Source organism: Diprion similis, chromosome 1 (assembly GCF_021155765.1).
Source record: "Diprion similis isolate iyDipSimi1 chromosome 1, iyDipSimi1.1, whole genome shotgun sequence".
NCBI classification, from domain to species: Eukaryota; Metazoa; Arthropoda; class Insecta; order Hymenoptera; family Diprionidae; genus Diprion; species Diprion similis.
This window is the reverse complement of record NC_060105.1, coordinates 504929-523968: the sequence shown is the minus strand read 5'-3', so window position 1 is coordinate 523968 and position 19040 is coordinate 504929. Positions and strand designations below refer to the sequence as shown.

Genomic DNA, 19040 nt, shown 5'->3' with positions numbered 1-19040 from the left:
TACATCCCTTCCTGCAGGTACCAAGGTAAACATATTATAGAACTGTCCTAAATAATGCACCAAAGTACCGTGGAATACGAGCTTGTTATTTTACACAGGGTAGAACTCGAAACCGCTGCTTGTTTGCCAAAGTTTTATCAATATCCGCTCACGAAGAGACGACGACATACAGCGGCCTTTTGCCTGAATTACCCTGTTATTAATATTGCAATGGAGCGATAAACGAAATGGAACGAGGTGGTTCGAATAATCGATAAACCCTGAAACGATTTGCGGGCGCGGCCGTTACATGATCGATGATGGCGAGCAATCTGAAGAAGACACTTGATTCAGCAGGGTCATTATTAATAGCGCAGAATAATAAGGAGACACCCTTTTCCCTTTTCGTAAAAGGAGAAAAGGAGGCGCAAGGAAGAAAATCAAGAGTTTTATTAAAACTGACTATGAGAAAGGAGGGAAAAAAACCAAGTCACACCCCTCGAAGGCTGATTGAAACGGGCCGACGACGGTTCCGTAAATGGCAACAACCAGATCGGATTACGTTGCGACGGACGGTGAACGGATCTTGAACACAACCAAACAACGTCCAGTTGAGAAAATCATTTTCAGCGCCACCTACATACTTCCTTAATTTAATTGGACACGTTCAATTGACGGTAAATTTATTGGGTTCAAGTAAATTGTAATGAAAAAACAAATAAATTATGAATCAAAATATCTCGTTTACTTGACTCTTATATACGTACTACAACCTCGTCTACAACAATAACATATTTATTTGTAAATATGAAATGTCCAGTCAATGAAACAATGCACTTGGGACAAGTAAACTGATTTATTTCGTTCAACCCTTCTGTTCAATTTCAGATTTTATTAATCCAAGTTTCAAATAATTTTGTATAAAATAAATATTCATCAATTTATTTGCTAGTGGTATTTTCTCAAAAAAAGAGAGCATAATTTTCTTCAATTCAAGTAAATTCGTATCGTCAATTTGTATTCGAATTGAATGATCAAAAGTATATTTGGCAAGCCGAATATAGTTGGGTAAACTTGATAATGTGGTTGAGTTTGGTAAACGATTAAGTTGAGCGAGCCAATTGAATCAACGCGTTTTTGAATCTCAAATAAACGATATTATATTGGACAATTCGGATTCAGTTTGAGTACCGTAATGAATTAGTTGATTCAGCTGAGACAACTGCAGTATTGGCTGATTCAATCAGCATGTTTCTTGAACACTGAATTAATTTGTTACATATCAATGCGATATTAGTTTGCTTTGAAAATTCACTTTTTTCCATATTACCTGCAAATATTATTAGATTGAAGGAATAGAAACATTGACAGTAAACTCGCATGTTTCGCTTTCGAATCCCGTTCAAAGTGTGGTGTTTCTAAAAAAACAATTGATAATGCCTCTACTTCGACATACAACTAATTATCAATAGTTGGCTTATAAGTAGCGTGTTTGATAAGTTGCAATTGCCTTAATACGAGGCAAACAAAATTTTTTTGGTTTTTACAACCGATGTTAAATTTTACAATCTTGTTCTGGTCTAATTATTTGGTTACTGTAAACGTTTCTTTGTAAGATATTGAACCTGCAGTTTTTTTCTATTTTTATAGAATTTTTTCTTATTTGACACGAGTTTTAATTATATACAAAAGGATCACGTTCACTGTATTACACCAATATTTACCCAAACGAGCGTAAATGTCTGTTTGGACTAAACGAACGAGCGATTTACTTGAATGAAATAATATCTACCAAAAATCAGTGAATTTTTTTTTCTCAGTGTACATACCTATGTATATGTATATGTGGATATATTAATATGTCTACAAACCGATAATGAAACTCCACGAATATAAGAATTGCGTGTACACGATATTTTTTGATTTAATTTTCAATTCACTATAAACGCAACTGAAAATGTGTTTTACACAATTTCAATCATTTTTTCATACGTAATTGACATGGACATCGTATTGTACGCGATATAAATATGACGTAAAAAACATTAGAGATGAATAAGGGAAGCTGCATCGAGCCCACGACAAAAAAAATACCTTTCAGTCCATAATGTCGATTGAAACAAGATAAATAAATTAACCATGGTTTTGAATCCGTATCAAACAGAGCGCGAGGCTTAAACTAGCACAAGAGATATATATTCGTTTTATAATTAATAAAAAGAGCAACAATACAAGGTAACAGAAAGACACATACTGCCTCAAAAAAAAATCCTAAGAGCCGCGTCACTGTTTCTTCATAAGTCATAACATGGCGAACAGTATAAAAAAAATCTAGGCGATTGCATTGGTCGTGGAGTTCGAAAAAAAAAATCAAGGAGAGAATTATATAAAGAAGAAGAGAAAATTTTTTTTTTAATAAAATAAAGCCGTGAACAAATGTTCAACTTCCAGCGATATGAGATTATGTATATAATATAATTCCGATAGCCCGGGTCAGCTGTTCATTGTCAAATGTGTCGGGTGATGTATTCTTATCGCGCCGCATGTAACATCATACATGATACACACCTACGCCACGTCGCACACACGCATACACGTATATAGGTGGCTTCCTTTGTTTGCATTATGTCATTGTTTAGTCAGAAAATGTTTATGCACTTGCGTCGCGCGCGCGTGTCATTCCGATGCTATCTCTTCGGTTAGCAAACATTGCATGCGCACACATTCATAGGCGCAGCAAGCAAGTTGTATACATAACAACGCCGGAAAACAAGTAGGTACCTACATAGGACACAGGACCGTGGACACCGCATACATATAGAATATAGATATGTATAATATGTACCGTGGCGCATAATCTGATCTGTGCGCATAGTAAAAGGCTCACGTGCTACCGGGCCACGTATCACGCGTGTACAATTATTAGACGGATTATCTTACACCGCGGCGTGTCTCCCTCTCTAGCTGTAATACAGGGTAGACTGAAAATAAATGAAACTTAGAAACGAACCGATATTTGAATTAAATTTCTTCTCGTCGTACCACTTGCAAGTATTCTTCTGGGTCGGCATTTAAACGATCAATGAAATGATGAAAGATCCCACCATTCGACGTGGCATAAATTTCCTAGCGTCCATGAGTTATTGGATATACAAGATCGAGTAGCTCGCAATTTGTAATTGCGCAAACCTGTCGTCACAACATGATAATCGCAAGCTTGATCGCAAAACGAATGTAGAGTAAGGTTCGTTAAAGCCCCGTTGATGCTAGTTTACGAGGGACGATGTTTGGCTCAAAAAACGGTTTAATGTACCAAAGAGTATAAAAAAAAACCAACAAACACAAACTAATCAACATGTCGTTTCTCATTGTCAGTGAGTCGGCAGAATGGACTGTATCAGCCGTCGCATAATTGACGTGAAATTGAAAAGGTTTTATTATGTATACATACATACATCGTTGCGTTATCGTCCGTTCTAGATTTCGCAAATCCACATTATGTATGTATATAGGTAAACAGAAACTGAGAAATTAATTCACGTATAGCCTGACTAGCTCGAATTATCGTCTGTTTCGTATACGGTATACCCACTTACGATACGGAAAAGGAGAAGGTAAAAGTGTCTTAAAAAAACCACGAAGCGAATTACCCCATAACAAGCTTTGCACGAAATTCTGCGGTTAATCCGGTGCAATTATTTCACCGACGCGATCCGAATTTTTCGCTCTCTTCACTACGTACTAACGATATAAAGTGAAAAAGCAAAGGAACATGCGACCCGCTTTAGAATTAAACCGCACGAAAGAGACGCAGACGCGTATATCGGATAGAGTGCCACGTTTAAATTCGTAAATGGTAGGCGGGGGGAGGGGAGGGGTCCCCGCCTTACGCCTGTTGTCAGATAACAAAAGTAGATAGCTCAGAAACAACAGCAGTTTGATGCTTTCCTCAACGGAATGAACGGCTGCTGCCTTGGTTGTTAATTTAATATGTAATTACACATGAAAGAAGACCGCGGGGCCGTCGCCGTGGCGTACAATGATAATTACGCTAACTAATTATGTACCACACACGCTTATTAGCATCTCTCTGGAGAGAGGGGGGAAGAGAGAGAGAGAGTGTTGGTTCCGTTTACGAGGCTAAAAGTTCGCCCTTGCAATTCATAGAATGCAATTAATAAGGACCTTCTTCCTAACTGAAGGTGTTTCATTTTAAATGTCAAAATGAAAAATTAAAATAAACGAATTTTTCGGAATACGGTTAAAAATCAGATGAGTTCAAAGAATGAGATAAGAAAAACAGATGGAGATGGATAAGTAAGCGGTTTTAGACACTGGCCATGAGCTAGCCCTGGAAACTTCCCGTCCGCGCAGACTGCAGTTTCCAAGTTTATCTAGGAAAACAAGAATAATATCCAATTCGAATTTCGAACTACACATTTAGATTCGTGATTAACGATTTTAGTGTCCTTGGGTAGCATATTACATGAAAGTATGTCAATTTTTTTTTTGATTTTGTGGAATTTTGATATTTAAATAATTGGAAAAATACCGAACCGATCAAAGCAAAAATCTAATCAGTTCTGAGTTTAATGGAGCCGGATCGATTGAGAGCAAAATCATCGAAATCCGGTAACTCGATCTCGAGATATCGTCGGAGAAATAAATTGATCACATACATGATACATACAAACACATACAATAGTCCTCCCGAAAATGGTCGTAATTCTCTAGACTTAAAAAAGTGGATCTTGTCAAATTTTCATTTTTGGATAAATCTCAATAACTTCCATTTTTCTGTGAAAACAATGAAACGGGAAGTTTGAAAAAAGCCCTCAGAGCAGCACTCTTCGTTATACGGCCAGAGACAGATTAGTCTGAATTGAGTTCCCCGCCTTTTCGAGCGGGGCTTGCGGATTGTACTAAAATTGCCGGTCACGGGGGTAAATTCCATCGGCAGAGGGGCGAGTTTGCCTCGGCGGCGAGCGAATGCGACGCCAGCAGCTTCCCAGGCGACGTTTCGCCCCCCCGTCGCTTTTTCTGGTTCCCCCGCACCCCGAGACGTCGGGGTCGCCCTGCTAGAGCGTTTAACGACCTTGTCTCAGACCTTCCCGAGGCGAACAACGACGCGGTAACTAGGTACCCAGCTCGTGCGCCTCTTCTGCTAGATTGTCTCTGGCCAAACGAAGAAGCCTTTATATGATGGTTGTCCATCATCATCATCGGGCGCTAATATGAAATCTTTATTCATTTACACGACATTTAGTACAACTTTACATTTATGGAAAAATCTTCTATTTTCAAGTGGAAATATAAACCCCGTAAAATTGATTTTTCTCACTCGACGCGGGACTTGAACTCGCGACCGTCGGATTTGCAGGCCGGTAAGAAACCGTCTGCGCCAACCAACGGTGTTGAAAATCGATGCGCAAAAGTAAATGTCAAGCTACCCAAGCACGGTACATGAATTGCTGATTTCAATTTTAAAAGGTTTTACGATTATCCAAAGAATTTTTCCACTGCTAGGAGAAAAAGGAACATGCGCACTAAGAATGACTGAAAATAATCGATTTTCGATTAATTCATTATTTTTTTCCGATTAATCGAGTATCAATGGATTATTTTTCCTAAGAATCGATTTTCGTTCTTTATTGAGACTACATACTGAAATTTACGAAGTTTAGGTTTCATATGCACCATTTCAAAAAAATCCCCAAAAAATGAAATAATTTTTATCGATTCAATCGAGTCGTGTTTGATTATTTTTTTGGACACGATTAATCGATGCATCGATTATTCTTAGCTTAGTGGCCATCGCTGTGCCATACGCACGCACGCACGTATGCCAAATTACGTTCGTACCTAGATACCATGTACATGTATGAGAAATATAAAAATATTCATCCATATTTCGTAAGACCTGAAAGAGATCCGAGACAGCGGTTTGACATATTGTCCACCAGTGTTGCTGCTGCTGTTGCTGCTCCCTACTGATAATAATCCATCACGTCGTGATCATCAAACGGTAAAAATAATAAATCTTGTTCTCAAACGAACGAGATCGAGAACGCTGATTTATGTCTAAATTCACGATAACGATTAACCCTGTATAAATATAGGAATCAACCTCTGCCGTTCACTATTCGCTTTTGTCTCACTGCCTATAAATAACTCCGAGCCCAGTGTTGCGAATAAATTCCGACAGCACGGTAGCAGCTGAATGAAAAGAAATATCTCTATATTACACATCTTACAAAGCCTGCGCCTCAGCGGGCGGGAGTAATAAAAGGTGTGTCAAAAGATCAGAAAATATAAAGGATCAAAATATCATGAAATTTTCAACTACGCGAAAATCTACTTCATACGAGTTCAAAATGTACAAGAAAGTTGCAATACGGAAGAATGCCAAAATGTAGGAAGATGAAAGAATCGATAGCCAAAATATGGAGTCGACGGAATCTTGACGATTCTTATATATATTTTGCATTTCTATACTTACTCCTTTCTGTCTTAATTTCACTCTTCACTTCTATATTTCAACTATCTCTATGAATTTTAAAATTCTTCAAAACGGATATATGCACTTTTGAAATATTTCTACATTTTTTCCCCCAAGCCCACTGCTACCTCGTCAAGTCCCGTCTAGCCACGAGAAAAAAAAGAAATCTGAACGAAAGCGTAATTTTAACTAAAGCCAAGAATCAAACCAAGGACGATATAATATGGATCCGAAAATCGCTTTAATCGTTCAATCGATCGGATGAATACATTGCATACAACAAAATGTATACAACAATATTGCAAATAATTCATATTATATCATATTAACCTATTTACCTATCTAGTACCCGTACACATTACAAACTATAGATAGTTACAACGTAACACCTGTACACACACACACAGGCACATACACACGTACACAAGCGATATCTACGAAGTGTTTTCTTTTTTTTTACAACGTCGCGCATCGGCCGACACGCGACGACGATACGCGTTCGCACTATACTCCGGCTGTTTATTATTGCGGCAAGCAGTCTCGCCACGATGGTGCATACATACATACATACATACATACATACATGCATGCATGCATGCATACTAAGGGCTGATGCGGTATTTATTTCTCGTGTTTAGCGAATTATTTAACGCGAGTTATTAAGCGCCAAACGAACAGTGGGGAGGTGAGCTACGGCGCAGGGAGCAAAGGAGGGAGGGAGGGAGAAACACTGGTAATTAATTATCACATTTGCGTAATCGCTATGGTATGTATACAAGACCGGCTGGCTGCCCGTCGCGTCGTTCGTTCGTTCGTTCTTACGCAACGCAACAGCACATCACAGATATAATGTTATACACCGTACCGATCTATCTCCATCTCTTACTCGCTCTCGCATCATCGTCGTTTGATAAACTCAGAGCAGCGGAAGAATCCAAGCTGCCGCTGCTGTCTCTGCACGTGTACCCACCACTCCGAGAGCCTTACTTTGTTCAAATTTTTTTCTCTCTTTCTTTCTTTTTTTTTCTTTTTTTCTTTCTTTCTTTCTTTCTTTCGTTCCTCACTCGAATTGCACAATCCTCGCATTCTCCTTCTCCTTCTCCTAAGCCAACGCTACGTTACGTCACGTCTCCTCTCGACGAAGTGGTAGTTTGACTATACCATTGTATGAAAAGAAGGAAAGAATCAATCGCCCGCAGACGTTTGCATACACACCTACTTCTACGCACAGTACAGAGTGATAGTTGTATATGCTGACAATAACAACAATACCGATGATGATAATAATATGCGATGATGCGGGAATTACCGAGAGATAGTCAACGCTGCGCGGAACTACAATTCAGGGATTTTAAAAACCATACGGCCATTACACTTGCGGATGGTTTTTTTTTTATTCCCCCATCTGCACCCTCTGTGCGCTAAATTATGAATCAGAATATTAATAAAAAATTATGAAATTTGTTCTATATAGAGTTTAGAAAAAAAATCTGTGAGGTTTATTGATTAATGGCGCCCTCTATAGACTAGAATTAACTGTCAGCTAGGTAGGAGTAGTGGAGAACAGGGGACAGTCAGTCCCCAGAGCAGCCGTTGGGTCTGTGGGATGCGCGTGCGTCGCACTTATATTTCAATAAACGTCTTTCCCAAGACGATCTGTGTTATCGTCGTATGCCGTATGCCTCGACGTATACATAAAAATCCACCACGTTTTTTTTTTATTTATCAATGTTAATCAGGCCGGAATTACGATTCATTTAACACCATATGATGGACAGGCATGACCCCGGAGATGACGAAGAATATGAAAACGTAACAAGACATGGTGACTAGTAAAAAATCCGTAACAAATTCAAGAATATTTCTAGGAAATTTTCATATTATTCAAGGATATTAAAAATACAATATTTCCACAACACAAGAAAAATTCAAGGACATTTCCAGGACCACTGGACGCCATGCCACATATTCTACGATGTAACCGAAAGTATTATTTAATAATACAATCAATGCTAAAATTTCTATATGCTCGATAGATTTCTGCATCCTAGACAGTCTCCGACACTAATCTTTTATGCGAAATCAAAGTCAACCTAAATAAAATATGCATGTATGCAAAATAATAAGGGAAAAAAGTGTAGACGTTTTTTATAACGTGTTCGCCTGCGTTTGCGATGCTGCGGGGGTTTTAGTTAGCGATAAGTAATTTTACACCTGATATATGTATTCTAATTCATTTTTCCGCACGCAATATTATCTCTTTTGCAGCCACGGGTTTCAATATCGTGCATTCGTAATAGGTACACTTGAAACTCAGCTGTATCCTCACGAAAAAGCGGAAAACAATTCTTGTTAATAATGATTTGCCTGCGTGCCTAGTCTCGTCATTTGTTTCTTCGAGTGTCGCGGAATACGAAAAACTTTTTAAAATGTATTTGTTTACTAGTTTTTTTACTGTCTAAATTTTTTTTAAACCACGTGCCTTTCTGGGGGAGGGGCTTCAAAAGTGTCCGAAATAGAGCTACTTAGTTTATGAACAGCTCCTATCCATATCCGACCAAAGCCAGAGCCCATGGTGCAGTTTTGTCTGCGTCGTGATCATACGTCTCAAGTTAGTTGCGCACAATTCAATCATAACAAACAACGTTGGTGTGGCGTGCTCATACACAAAATTTCCATCCAAGTTTCTTCACCAGGTACCTACGTAGGCACCGCTGATGGGCGTATACGCACATGGGTCACACGCACGCACGCACGCACGCACAGTAGTAAAATGCTCGAATAGTACGTAACTTAGGCGTATTGCTGTGTGGATTATCCTCGTCGCCGCACTTACGAGCAGCGGCAGGAGTTGTAAATCAAAGAATTGGTCGACGGGCCCGAAATAAAGGCAGAAAAGGCGGAACGAGGGTCTAAAGAGAACTGCAAGGAATGGAAAGGTCAGAGTCAAAGTCACCGCAAATACCCATAAAGAGTTTCACCCAATGCCGGACGTCTCTTGTCCTTTTCTAACAACATGATCTTCCGTGAGAAGAGCCAGGGTAAAATTTTCTGCCTCCTCCGTGTAATATGCCTTAGGTATACGTGGACCCGAATGACACCCTACGCCTACCCGCACCACCCCTTTTCCACCTCGCTATACCTTTTTCACTTTACCTGACTCCCACTATCCATGTAGGTAGGCACGGAACTTTATGGGCAAACCGAGTAACCGAGGAAGAGCAGCAGATTCTTCTCCACTGACTTCTACTGCAGAATTCTAATTTACGAAGGTCAGCTGTGAGCGAAGGCCACCTTCCCTTCCTTCTATCTCCGAACCCTTTGTGTATAAGACGTTTCCTTCGTACAGAGTCCCTAGCAACTCTGTAAGCTTAGTTTGGCTCAGTTTCTTCTTCTCGGAGTGCGTCGACGACCACTTTCAGAGGGATACGGACGGTCCCCTCAATACCACGAAGAAGGAGAGGCAGGCAGGGGAATTCCCCGATTCTTTGACCGCAGGTCTCAGGTCTTTAAATCCTGTGTAGCCTTTTAAAGCGTGACTTTTTACCCTCCAGAAAAATCTCCCCCCGTCGGGTAAGACGAGGGAGGATCATCGACGCGGTTCGCTCAACCGAAACGGATATGACGTCGTGCTTCACCACGAAGATTTTCAGCATAAGGTATATTTACGTGACTACCTACCACACTACGTATGAGGGTTGCGCCTCTACAAGAAATTTCCCGCTTTCTCCAAAATTAAAGAACGAATTGTGACCCGAACTCAACACCGAATATAAAAGACGTATGCACGCGAGTTTGTGTGTGTGTGTGTGTATGTGTGTGCGTGCGCGTATGCACTGTTATATCACACACTATACCGTGACAACGATCAGATGTTTCGCATGTTCTAAAACCGGAGCTTCCATTCTATTCCTGTATTATAGGCATGTCAACGAACCTAATAATAATTAAATACGGACATATAACAGAAATAAAATTTCTTTCCTTGATAACAAAAAACATACCTGCAGCTAGACCCCAAAAATATTTGGGTTATTAACCGAATAAAACTGTTGTAAAGAACGGTTTAAAGATGTCGCCGACTAAAGTGATGATGCAACAAAGAAAAAAAAGCGGAGGGTGAAGTAAGCCAGCCCCGAAGAAAGAGGGGGAAAGAAGGAAAAAAGAAATTGAAGAACAATTGTATCTTAGTGAAATATCGAGTTACGTGTTTATTTCTCGATCTTTTCCGTCCGCCCCTAGTGGACAAAGGTATTGGTTAAAATTCGGAAAAAGTTAAAAAACAAATCTTCCGATCCGACATATGCGCGAATCAGTTACAACATTTCAGCATGATATTTGTACCAATATCAGCAGCAAAAATGTTGGAGTAATTAAGGCAGACGGTTGCAGAGACACGACCGAGAACCCGGAAATCCCAATTAAGGCTCCCCCAGCGCCTAATCGGATCGGATGAGCTCTCGCCACATGTGCGCTTACGAGGACAAAATTTTTAAATACTCTTCGATAAAACGAAACTTCGAATCGTTCAAAAGAGCTAGCACAGATGTGAACATTATTAAATCTATCAGTAATCAAGTAAGATCTGCAATTATACCGCATTATTCAAAAGGTAAATCGTTATACGTGTCAGGGATTTAATTTCACTTGCTGTTAAACGGTGGGTGTATCATTCCCAAATTGGATTTTTACTACTTTCATAAAAATTTTTTTCATGCAATAATATGAGTTTAAAGTACAAGAAATAGTAGAGAATTCCTTACCTGATATATATGATGACACCGTTAGTGCATATCCTCTTCCACCCCTGAGGAACAGAAACTGATGTTTGTTGTTGCTGATGATTCACGGCACTACTGTTCATATTCAACACAACATGATGCTGCACGTTGTTCGGCAACAATGATCTCACAGCCTGCTGTGGACACGAATTTAATGACAGGGATTCCTGTGACTGGCTGTGACTTTCGGGGCTACTTAAACTGCTGTAAGTAGATTCCGCCGTGTCCGATCGCACAGAATCACACCGCCCAATGCTCCCCAAGCTGATCTGATTATCCAGACAAGAATCTAATGTCTGATTCGAAAGAGAATTTGAATTTGAATTTGAATTTGAATTTGAATTCGAATTTGAATTCAACTCGCACTTAACACCGATGGCTCGATGGTCGTTCACTAAACTGCTTGGAGAATAAACATCTTCGCCGGTATGCTGAACAAAAGTAATAGGAGTAGTCTCATTGACGACACTTGAGCACGTCTCCCCTGACGCTGTGGCAAGTTTACCCGGCGGCAAGTACCCGTCGGGCAATTGTGCCACGGGGTAGGCGGCATTGCATGCCTCCCCGCTGACCCTGTGGGGCGCCCTCATAGAAAATACTTTCCGCTGTTCATCGGAACTCGTCGCTTTTCCCAACGGGTCTTCGCTGCCGCTTAGTTCTGGACTTTTGTTACTATTCGTGTCCGCCAGACTGTCCTCTGCCCCGTTCCCATGGCTCGTCAAACGATGACCGTTGGTCAGGGCTGCTTGATCGTAAGCTGTCCCATTGGTCGCAAGTATCGGTATCGGTCTCTGCCTGTTTTCGTCGTTGGCTCTGTCGACAATGGAGTACGATTGAGATCTGGAGATACCTTCTTCGTGTTCCGACAGGGCATTGTTTCCAATCAAATTTATTTGCTTGGTGATATTTTTACCCGGGTAAGTTTTAGCTGGATAAACTTGTCCCTGCGATTGGACCAAGGCATTGTGGTAGGATCCCTGCTGGTAGCCAACGGAAGGATTCTGACCTACCGCTGTGGCATAGGCAAAGTTATCGCCAGAAACGTAGACTAGAAGACTGTTTTGCTGTATATTTGGCAGTGACGATTGGTGCTGATTGTTGCGATGGGAGGGAACAGGGTGAGACGGGATCTGCTCAGGCTTGCCGGCCATGGTCCAGGTCCAGCAGTGTAGGGCGCCGCGCCACCAACATTACTGGTATACACAGCGCACGCCTCCGACACTCCTCTAGTCTCTGCGGCATCCTCTGGCAACACAGAAAATACAGTGTCAACGTCAACGTCGTTGCATCCTCCTACCCATATGTCGCCGACTTGTTTGGGTGCCCGAAAACTTATTAGTGAAAGAGAATGGGGGAAAAAAAATTAAAAAATTATGTATGCTCTACGAATAGACCAAGACTTGAGAATCTCCATCCCCGCGGGGATTACCGAAATTGAGGAATTACGATTACTATTTCTTTTTTTCCGTTTACACCAGATGCATTTCGAGCTGTGATGCGCGACAATTGCAAGTGAGCCAAAGAAACGTAGTTCAAAAAGGGGAATAAACAAATAAATAAACGTGAATCGAATCGAAACGAATCGAATCGGAGTAGAATAGCGTTTACGTCAAGAGCCCGAGTCGAGTGAATCTGTGTCAAACCTCAGTTGTCGCGTTGGCGAAGCCCAAGGTCATTGGATGAGAAGCTAGCTGACTGACTGACTGACTGACTGACTAACTGACAGACAGGCAGGCAGGCAGGCAGGCAGGCAGCAGCTGTCGAGGAGAAGAGATACAAAGTCCGAATAGTAAAAAAAAAATAAAAGGTGTACGAATTGTGTGCACGTTTACAATAATTATGAAAAATACTAGACCGCGAGGGAAAGGAGTCAAGTCAGTGTGTGTCAGACAGTGTCGCGGTGTAACGTAGACGTAGACGTAGCGTAGACGACGAAGGTGTAAGTGGAAAAAAATGCGTAGTAACCTGAATTGCGCATTTGATGCATATGTACGAACTAGACAACGACTGAATCCAGTTGACATCACACACGAAAATAATCCAATAGCGGCACTGGCACTCTATTAACCCTGACCAGTAGGAGCTGCACTTGCACACTACGGATATATAATCTTTACACACCGTGGTTATAATATACAATATACGTATATTGTATATGTATGTATATACATGTATACACGTATCGGTATACGTGCAGGATCGTGATATAATTAGGGCACAAAATATGTTAACTAATTGATATTGTTATGACATCGATGTCATCACCGTTACATTACGGTTACGTCGCGCTACGTTACGCGTTCACGAAACACTGTGAAACACGGTTAAGTTAACCCCGTCGCCGAAACAACTTCCAACACCTGCGCGGTCCCGAACCAATGTTTTCACTAAAACTTCACCTTAATCGTGGAACAAAACACTAACGTAACGATATTAATTATTATAATGGAAAAAAAAACAATCACTTTACGCGCGACAAATCTGACCCTGCAGATCGAAACACGCGCACGATTTTCACCCTGAAAATCCACTCTATTTCGTCAATACCAATAAAAATTCCATCCCGCAGATGCTTTCCCTCCGCTGTATTTTCACGTAACTGATATTGGAAAAATATGGCTCCCTCTGCATACCCAGAAACCTTTGCGGCATCTCGAGTCTCGACGACGGACCACGGCTTTCATGGTTCCATGATGCATTTCACAAAAACAATCGGGGACTACGCCCGTGCCATCTGACGACGGTTTACCTACGCCTCGGCATCCCCTCCCCGCCAGCCTGCGTGACTGCGCCGAACTCGGTCGTAATAACAAGACCCATTCACATCGATACACGACGCGAAACGGAGCGATTTCACAGCGCCCAATGGCGCAGTGGTCAGCGCCTGCATTAAGTACGGAGCCGAAATTCAGGGAGCGTATAGAGATTGGATTCATGGATGGACCGAGCCTTCGACTGAACCGGGAATTATTTGAAAGAGCAATAATAATAATAATAATTTGTTTTCGTTTCATTTTCATTAATTTTATTCACGATTTTTCGGCATAGGAATTACGCTCAAGTATTCTCTTCTTTCTTTCCAGAAAAAAGAACTCGACGAAAATGTATTCACCTAGGAATTATGCATTACGTATTGTGAATTATATCACGTCCGAATACACAAATTATACGAATTACCATTACAGCGGTTGAATGTGCGAAAGATTGGTTTCACGTAGAGATTATCAACAAAAAAAGTGTAGTAAAAATTCGTTGAGTTTAATTCAGTTTCAAAATGGTCTCTAAAAAAAAAAAAAAAAAAAAAATCACAGTTGTGACACACTCAAGGTATACCATTTATGTGATTCAATGATAAAACAATTACGGAGACACATTCATTTAATATTATGTGTCACGCTTCTATTCAATTTTACTGATCCTTACCATAGACAAGTGAAACAATAACGAGAATCATACAGTAACTCGTTGGTTAATTTGCCTATGATTCATTTATATTTACTATTATTATTGTTATTATCTAATCAAAGTATGACAATTACCAGAGACAATCATTATCACCTATCGCTAGTGAGATTAGCGAAAATGGGATAAATTTTTAGCCAAGTTATTACCTGCGACGAGACATGTAATAATTTAAAGGAACGAGAAAAGGAATAGCTTCAGTCACTCTGAAATTTTCAAAAGATGATGATCATACAATCATAATCTAGAAAGCCTTGATTCGAAATGAATCGATTTAGCTATATAGCTATTATATCTACTTGAATTAGGGAAACATTGGCACGTTCTTACTAGAAGCCAACAGAGTCTGTCGAGTACATTTACTCACTTTGTAGACGGGTATCTAAATATTGCCCAATGGTTCCAATTTTCCCTGTCACATTTGTAATCGAATGTTACCCAACAGTCTTAATCTTCCCTGTCACATTTGTTTACTGCGCAATTTAAAAACGCCAATATACCACATACATAAGTTTAGTTTAGCAGCGTTAAATAAATTATTTCTACTATATTTTGCAAATCAGCAAAACTAGAAATACATCATTGTGGGAGCTGGTTTGATCGCAAGGCGAAGAAGAATTTGGAACATCTATAATCGCAGAAAGGTAATGTTAAGAAAACAAACTTACATTTTTGTGAAATAGTTTCAACTCTTGTTTGTTGTAACAGAGTCTTTCCGAAGAATCTCTCAAGTCATCAAAGATGGCATGACGCGTCAATTGGAATTTATCTGAGAATTAGGAGACAAAAAAAAAACAAAACTGAACTACTTAACTTTCGCCACTGTAAATTAAGAATAAATAAATTTCGCAACATAATAGCCAAGTAATTACAAGTAACTAAACCTCAGGTTTAAATTTAGTCAAATACGCTCAACGCCACCACGGCGCCTCATGCCATACCATTTTTATGGCTTCATTAGCAAAATCGCCGAACAGCGCGGTGCTGGGTGTTTACGTTCATACAAAAAAAATTATCGTCTCCCACATTATTACCGAATCCTTGAGGTGTAGTTAAGGTGCGCAAGGTGTATGAACGAGGAAGAGAATAAAATAGAAATAGAGCTCTTAACATTAATATTCGGTTAGTGAGTGGCGCACTGAACGCGAGACGGTCCACCTTCGTCCTCCTCGTAAGCTTGCCGCGTATTTCGCCGTCTCGTTTCTTGCTCGGGGTCCAAGTCCGTCAGCAAACATTCTTCGGCGCCGTCGGGAATCATAACCTCTTCTCTAGGAGGTAAGCATTGTTCGAGGGCTGGAATCATTACAGGGTCTATGACCTTCGGGAAGTTAACGACGAATTGAACGATGAGCCGGCCCCTCGTGAAGGGATCCTTGTAAACTGGCATTCCTTCGTTTAAAATGCATTTGACGTCGCCATGCTTTGTCACTTCACCCGGGATGCATGTCACGACCAAATCACGGTCATCAAGAGTGCGAATTACTTTTTGAAAACCGCATAGTGCCTCAACCAGCTCCAGCTGCATCCTCATGATCAAATCGTTACCCGTTCGTCTGGAGTCAAAATAGTTACAATTAAATCATAGTATCACTGAAACTCGACTTGTTCACCGAATACTACCAACAAAGACCATAGACTTACTTGAAAACCTCATGCTCCTTCTCGTCAAGGAGGATAACAATATCGCCTGGTTCTAGCTCAGGCTCCTGATCACCTTCTCCAGTGAATACGATTTTCTGCCCATCTACCATCCCCTTGTCAACGTGAACCTCAAGTATTTTTCTATCTCGCACAGTCTTACGCCCATTGCAATGCTTGCATCTATCACGGGGGTTAATGCGCTCTCCCTGCCCTTTGCAGTCAGAGCAAATCGATTGAAGCTGTTGGATCATTCCCGGTGCAAGTTGCTGAATTTGTACCTGCATCCCAGAACCGCGGCAGGTAGGGCATTGCTCTACCGAACCTTTCTTACCACCGATACCTACAGATTTGCGAAAGACATTGTTTTCAAATAATCATAGAAATATTAACACTTGATGGAAACTTTCGTGTAAACAGGCAAATGGTCTGAGAAAATTCGGAGCATACTTTGTCTAGCACAGTTTGAACCGCAACATTAGAAAACTTTCCATGTATAATATTTACCTAGCCACTTGTGTAACAACTAACATGCTTTGTACAGTAACCTTGGCATAAAATGCGCATCTGATATTCAGGCCCTTCGCATTCTGATATCCAGAATATTCAACGAGTACACAAAGGAATGTGGAAAGTACGACGAAGAACAAAGAAATATAAAAAAGCATAGTCAGTGGAATTACAGCCCTACCTTCGCACTTGTCGCATATAACATTTTTCTGCAGAGCGAGTTTCCGTACAGTTCCCTTGTAAAGTTCTTCCAGAGATACAGAGAGCTGATGAATAACATCTTGGCCCTTTCGCTCTCTTCGACGTCCTACTCTACCGCCGCCCATTCCACCCCCAAAGAACATATCAAAGATGTCCATGGGGGAAGAGAAACCTCCACCACTCATTCCTCCTTCTTTCAATGCTTGTTCTCCTCCTTGGTCATATATACGCTTCTTTTCAGGATTCGATAACACTTCGTAAGCTTGTGAAATTTGCTTGAACTGTAAACGAATTTGGAAAAGGCCCAGGATACTTTCAGTGTATTCAGTTATGTGAACATTAAACACAGAGGGAAGATAATTGAATTTCATAATGAGCAAGAAAAAGCCAATGATGCGTTACTTTCTTGATGATGCGATGTAAGAGAAAAATATCAATGAAACGGAATCATAATAAATACTGACCCTTTCCCCTTCATTTGGATTTTTGTCAGGATGATATTTCAAAGCAAGTTTCCTGTAGGCTTTTTTCAGGTCCTCCTGTGCACAGCCAGGTTTCACACCGAGAACATCATAGAACGTTGTTTCTTTGACCATGATTGCGCAAGGTCTACTGCTCCTCTCCGAATATTGACACTTGGTGAGACAAGTTTCGTTTCTCTGAAACTACCGCAATTACCTGCTGCAAGTGAAGAAAGGAAGGCATTCTAGAGCGTTGTGTCACGGTATATGTGCATGTATAGAATACGGAAATTTGACTAATTCAACGATTCCAGGTGTGAAATTACCGTGAAATTTTACTTCGCAAAGTTAAAGGCAAACAACGAGACCCAAGGTCACCGGTACGGCTCACAAGATTCGTTCGTATCAACAGGACGGAAGGCGAACGTTCAATAGAAATTCGAGAAAAGTCTCACCACGCCATGAGAGTACGTCATCAGCTGAGTATTAACAATCTACACACCACACGTCGAACCTCGTGTCGCTGAATTGAATTACGAAAAATTTCACGAAAAAATGGATGATTTAATAAATATTTCGACGCTTCGGATAAAGTGAAGCACGATGTAAAGACGTGAAAGATTTACGTACACACGCGTGTTAGCAAAAGGGAATTAATTCTTTGGAAAAAAATGTATTGATCCCGTAGCTACGCAGAGATATTTCTAGTTGAATGAAAATATGCCTTAACAAACCTATTTATTAGCGTTACGTAGCAGCTTTACCTGTAACAGCAACAAAAGGCGCTACTGCTTGACGACGGTGAAACTCTCGCCAGAAATGACAGCGAAAAACTACGGATCTTGTGACGGTTTAGCACGAATATTGCCGTTGTCACGTTCTCGAAATTTCCTCAGGCAGCAATGGACGTCATTCGATGCGGATTCGCGGACCAATCAGAAGCGAGGTGAAGGCCAATAGCGATCCGCGCGACACTACGTGGCCATTCGCTAAACCAACCCTGGCAATGAACCGGACTATCGAATGATCTCGAATATCAAGCTGAATAATCGAATCAGATATTCGACTGCAATTTTCGAACATCACCCGGGAACGAACAGCGGACTTTTAATTAATTATCCAAACGAGAGATGAAAACTCTGTACATACATACTTGGATTCAATTTCTTGCTGTATTGTTTATTATTCTATTATATTGTATAGTTATCATTGTATTAGTCCCGGTATTTTATATACATGCGATTGAAGAAACTGATTTATGAAAATAATGCTATAAATGGATATCAAAGACCGAAATCACAGAGTACGAGTCAATTCCGATAGACTTTACCTATATCTACACTTATCACTTATTGTTATATTATTTGTGCAGAACAACGCTCGCCTCGATACGAGAAACGCGTGCGGCTGGATGAGAGAGAACGGAGATTCGCAACGTGCAGCACATCAGTATAATCGATCTCGACAGGGTGGCCACAAATTTTTGGGAAAAAAATTCCATGACAATAC

General features: G+C 40.6%; 2 protein-coding genes across 3 annotated transcripts in view; both read right to left on the bottom strand.

The window, feature by feature from the left end:
- LOC124404218 (nuclear receptor coactivator 6-like) overlaps nt 1–13975 on the bottom strand; it is a 124659-nt gene extending 110684 nt beyond the window's left edge. Inside the window, exons 1-2 of the mRNA XM_046878213.1 lie at nt 13225–13975; nt 11242–12504 (exon numbers count right to left, since the gene is read on the bottom strand). Of these exons, the coding sequence (XP_046734169.1) occupies nt 11242–12410 (1169 nt within the window). The 5' untranslated portion in view covers nt 12411–12504; nt 13225–13975. The remainder of the gene's footprint in view (nt 1–11241; nt 12505–13224) is intronic.
- Nucleotides 13976–15177: 1202 nt separating this feature from the next.
- Nucleotides 15178–18455, bottom strand: LOC124416199 (dnaJ homolog subfamily A member 1). 2 transcript variants are annotated; one of them, XM_046897224.1, is made up of 6 exons: nt 18296–18455; nt 17535–17751; nt 17051–17351; nt 16363–16702; nt 15833–16274; nt 15178–15490 (listed from the first exon to the last, which is right to left on the bottom strand). In XM_046897224.1, the coding sequence occupies exons 2-5, from the start codon at nt 17664–17666 to the stop codon at nt 15845–15847; spliced, it is 1203 nt and encodes a 400-aa protein (XP_046753180.1). In that variant the 5' UTR covers nt 17667–17751; nt 18296–18455; the 3' UTR covers nt 15178–15490; nt 15833–15844. The 2 variants fall into 2 exon arrangements, with proteins under 2 accessions (XP_046753180.1, XP_046753106.1); XM_046897150.1 differs by having other exon boundaries at nt 15178–16274.
- Between the last annotated feature and the right edge of the window lie 585 nt (nt 18456–19040).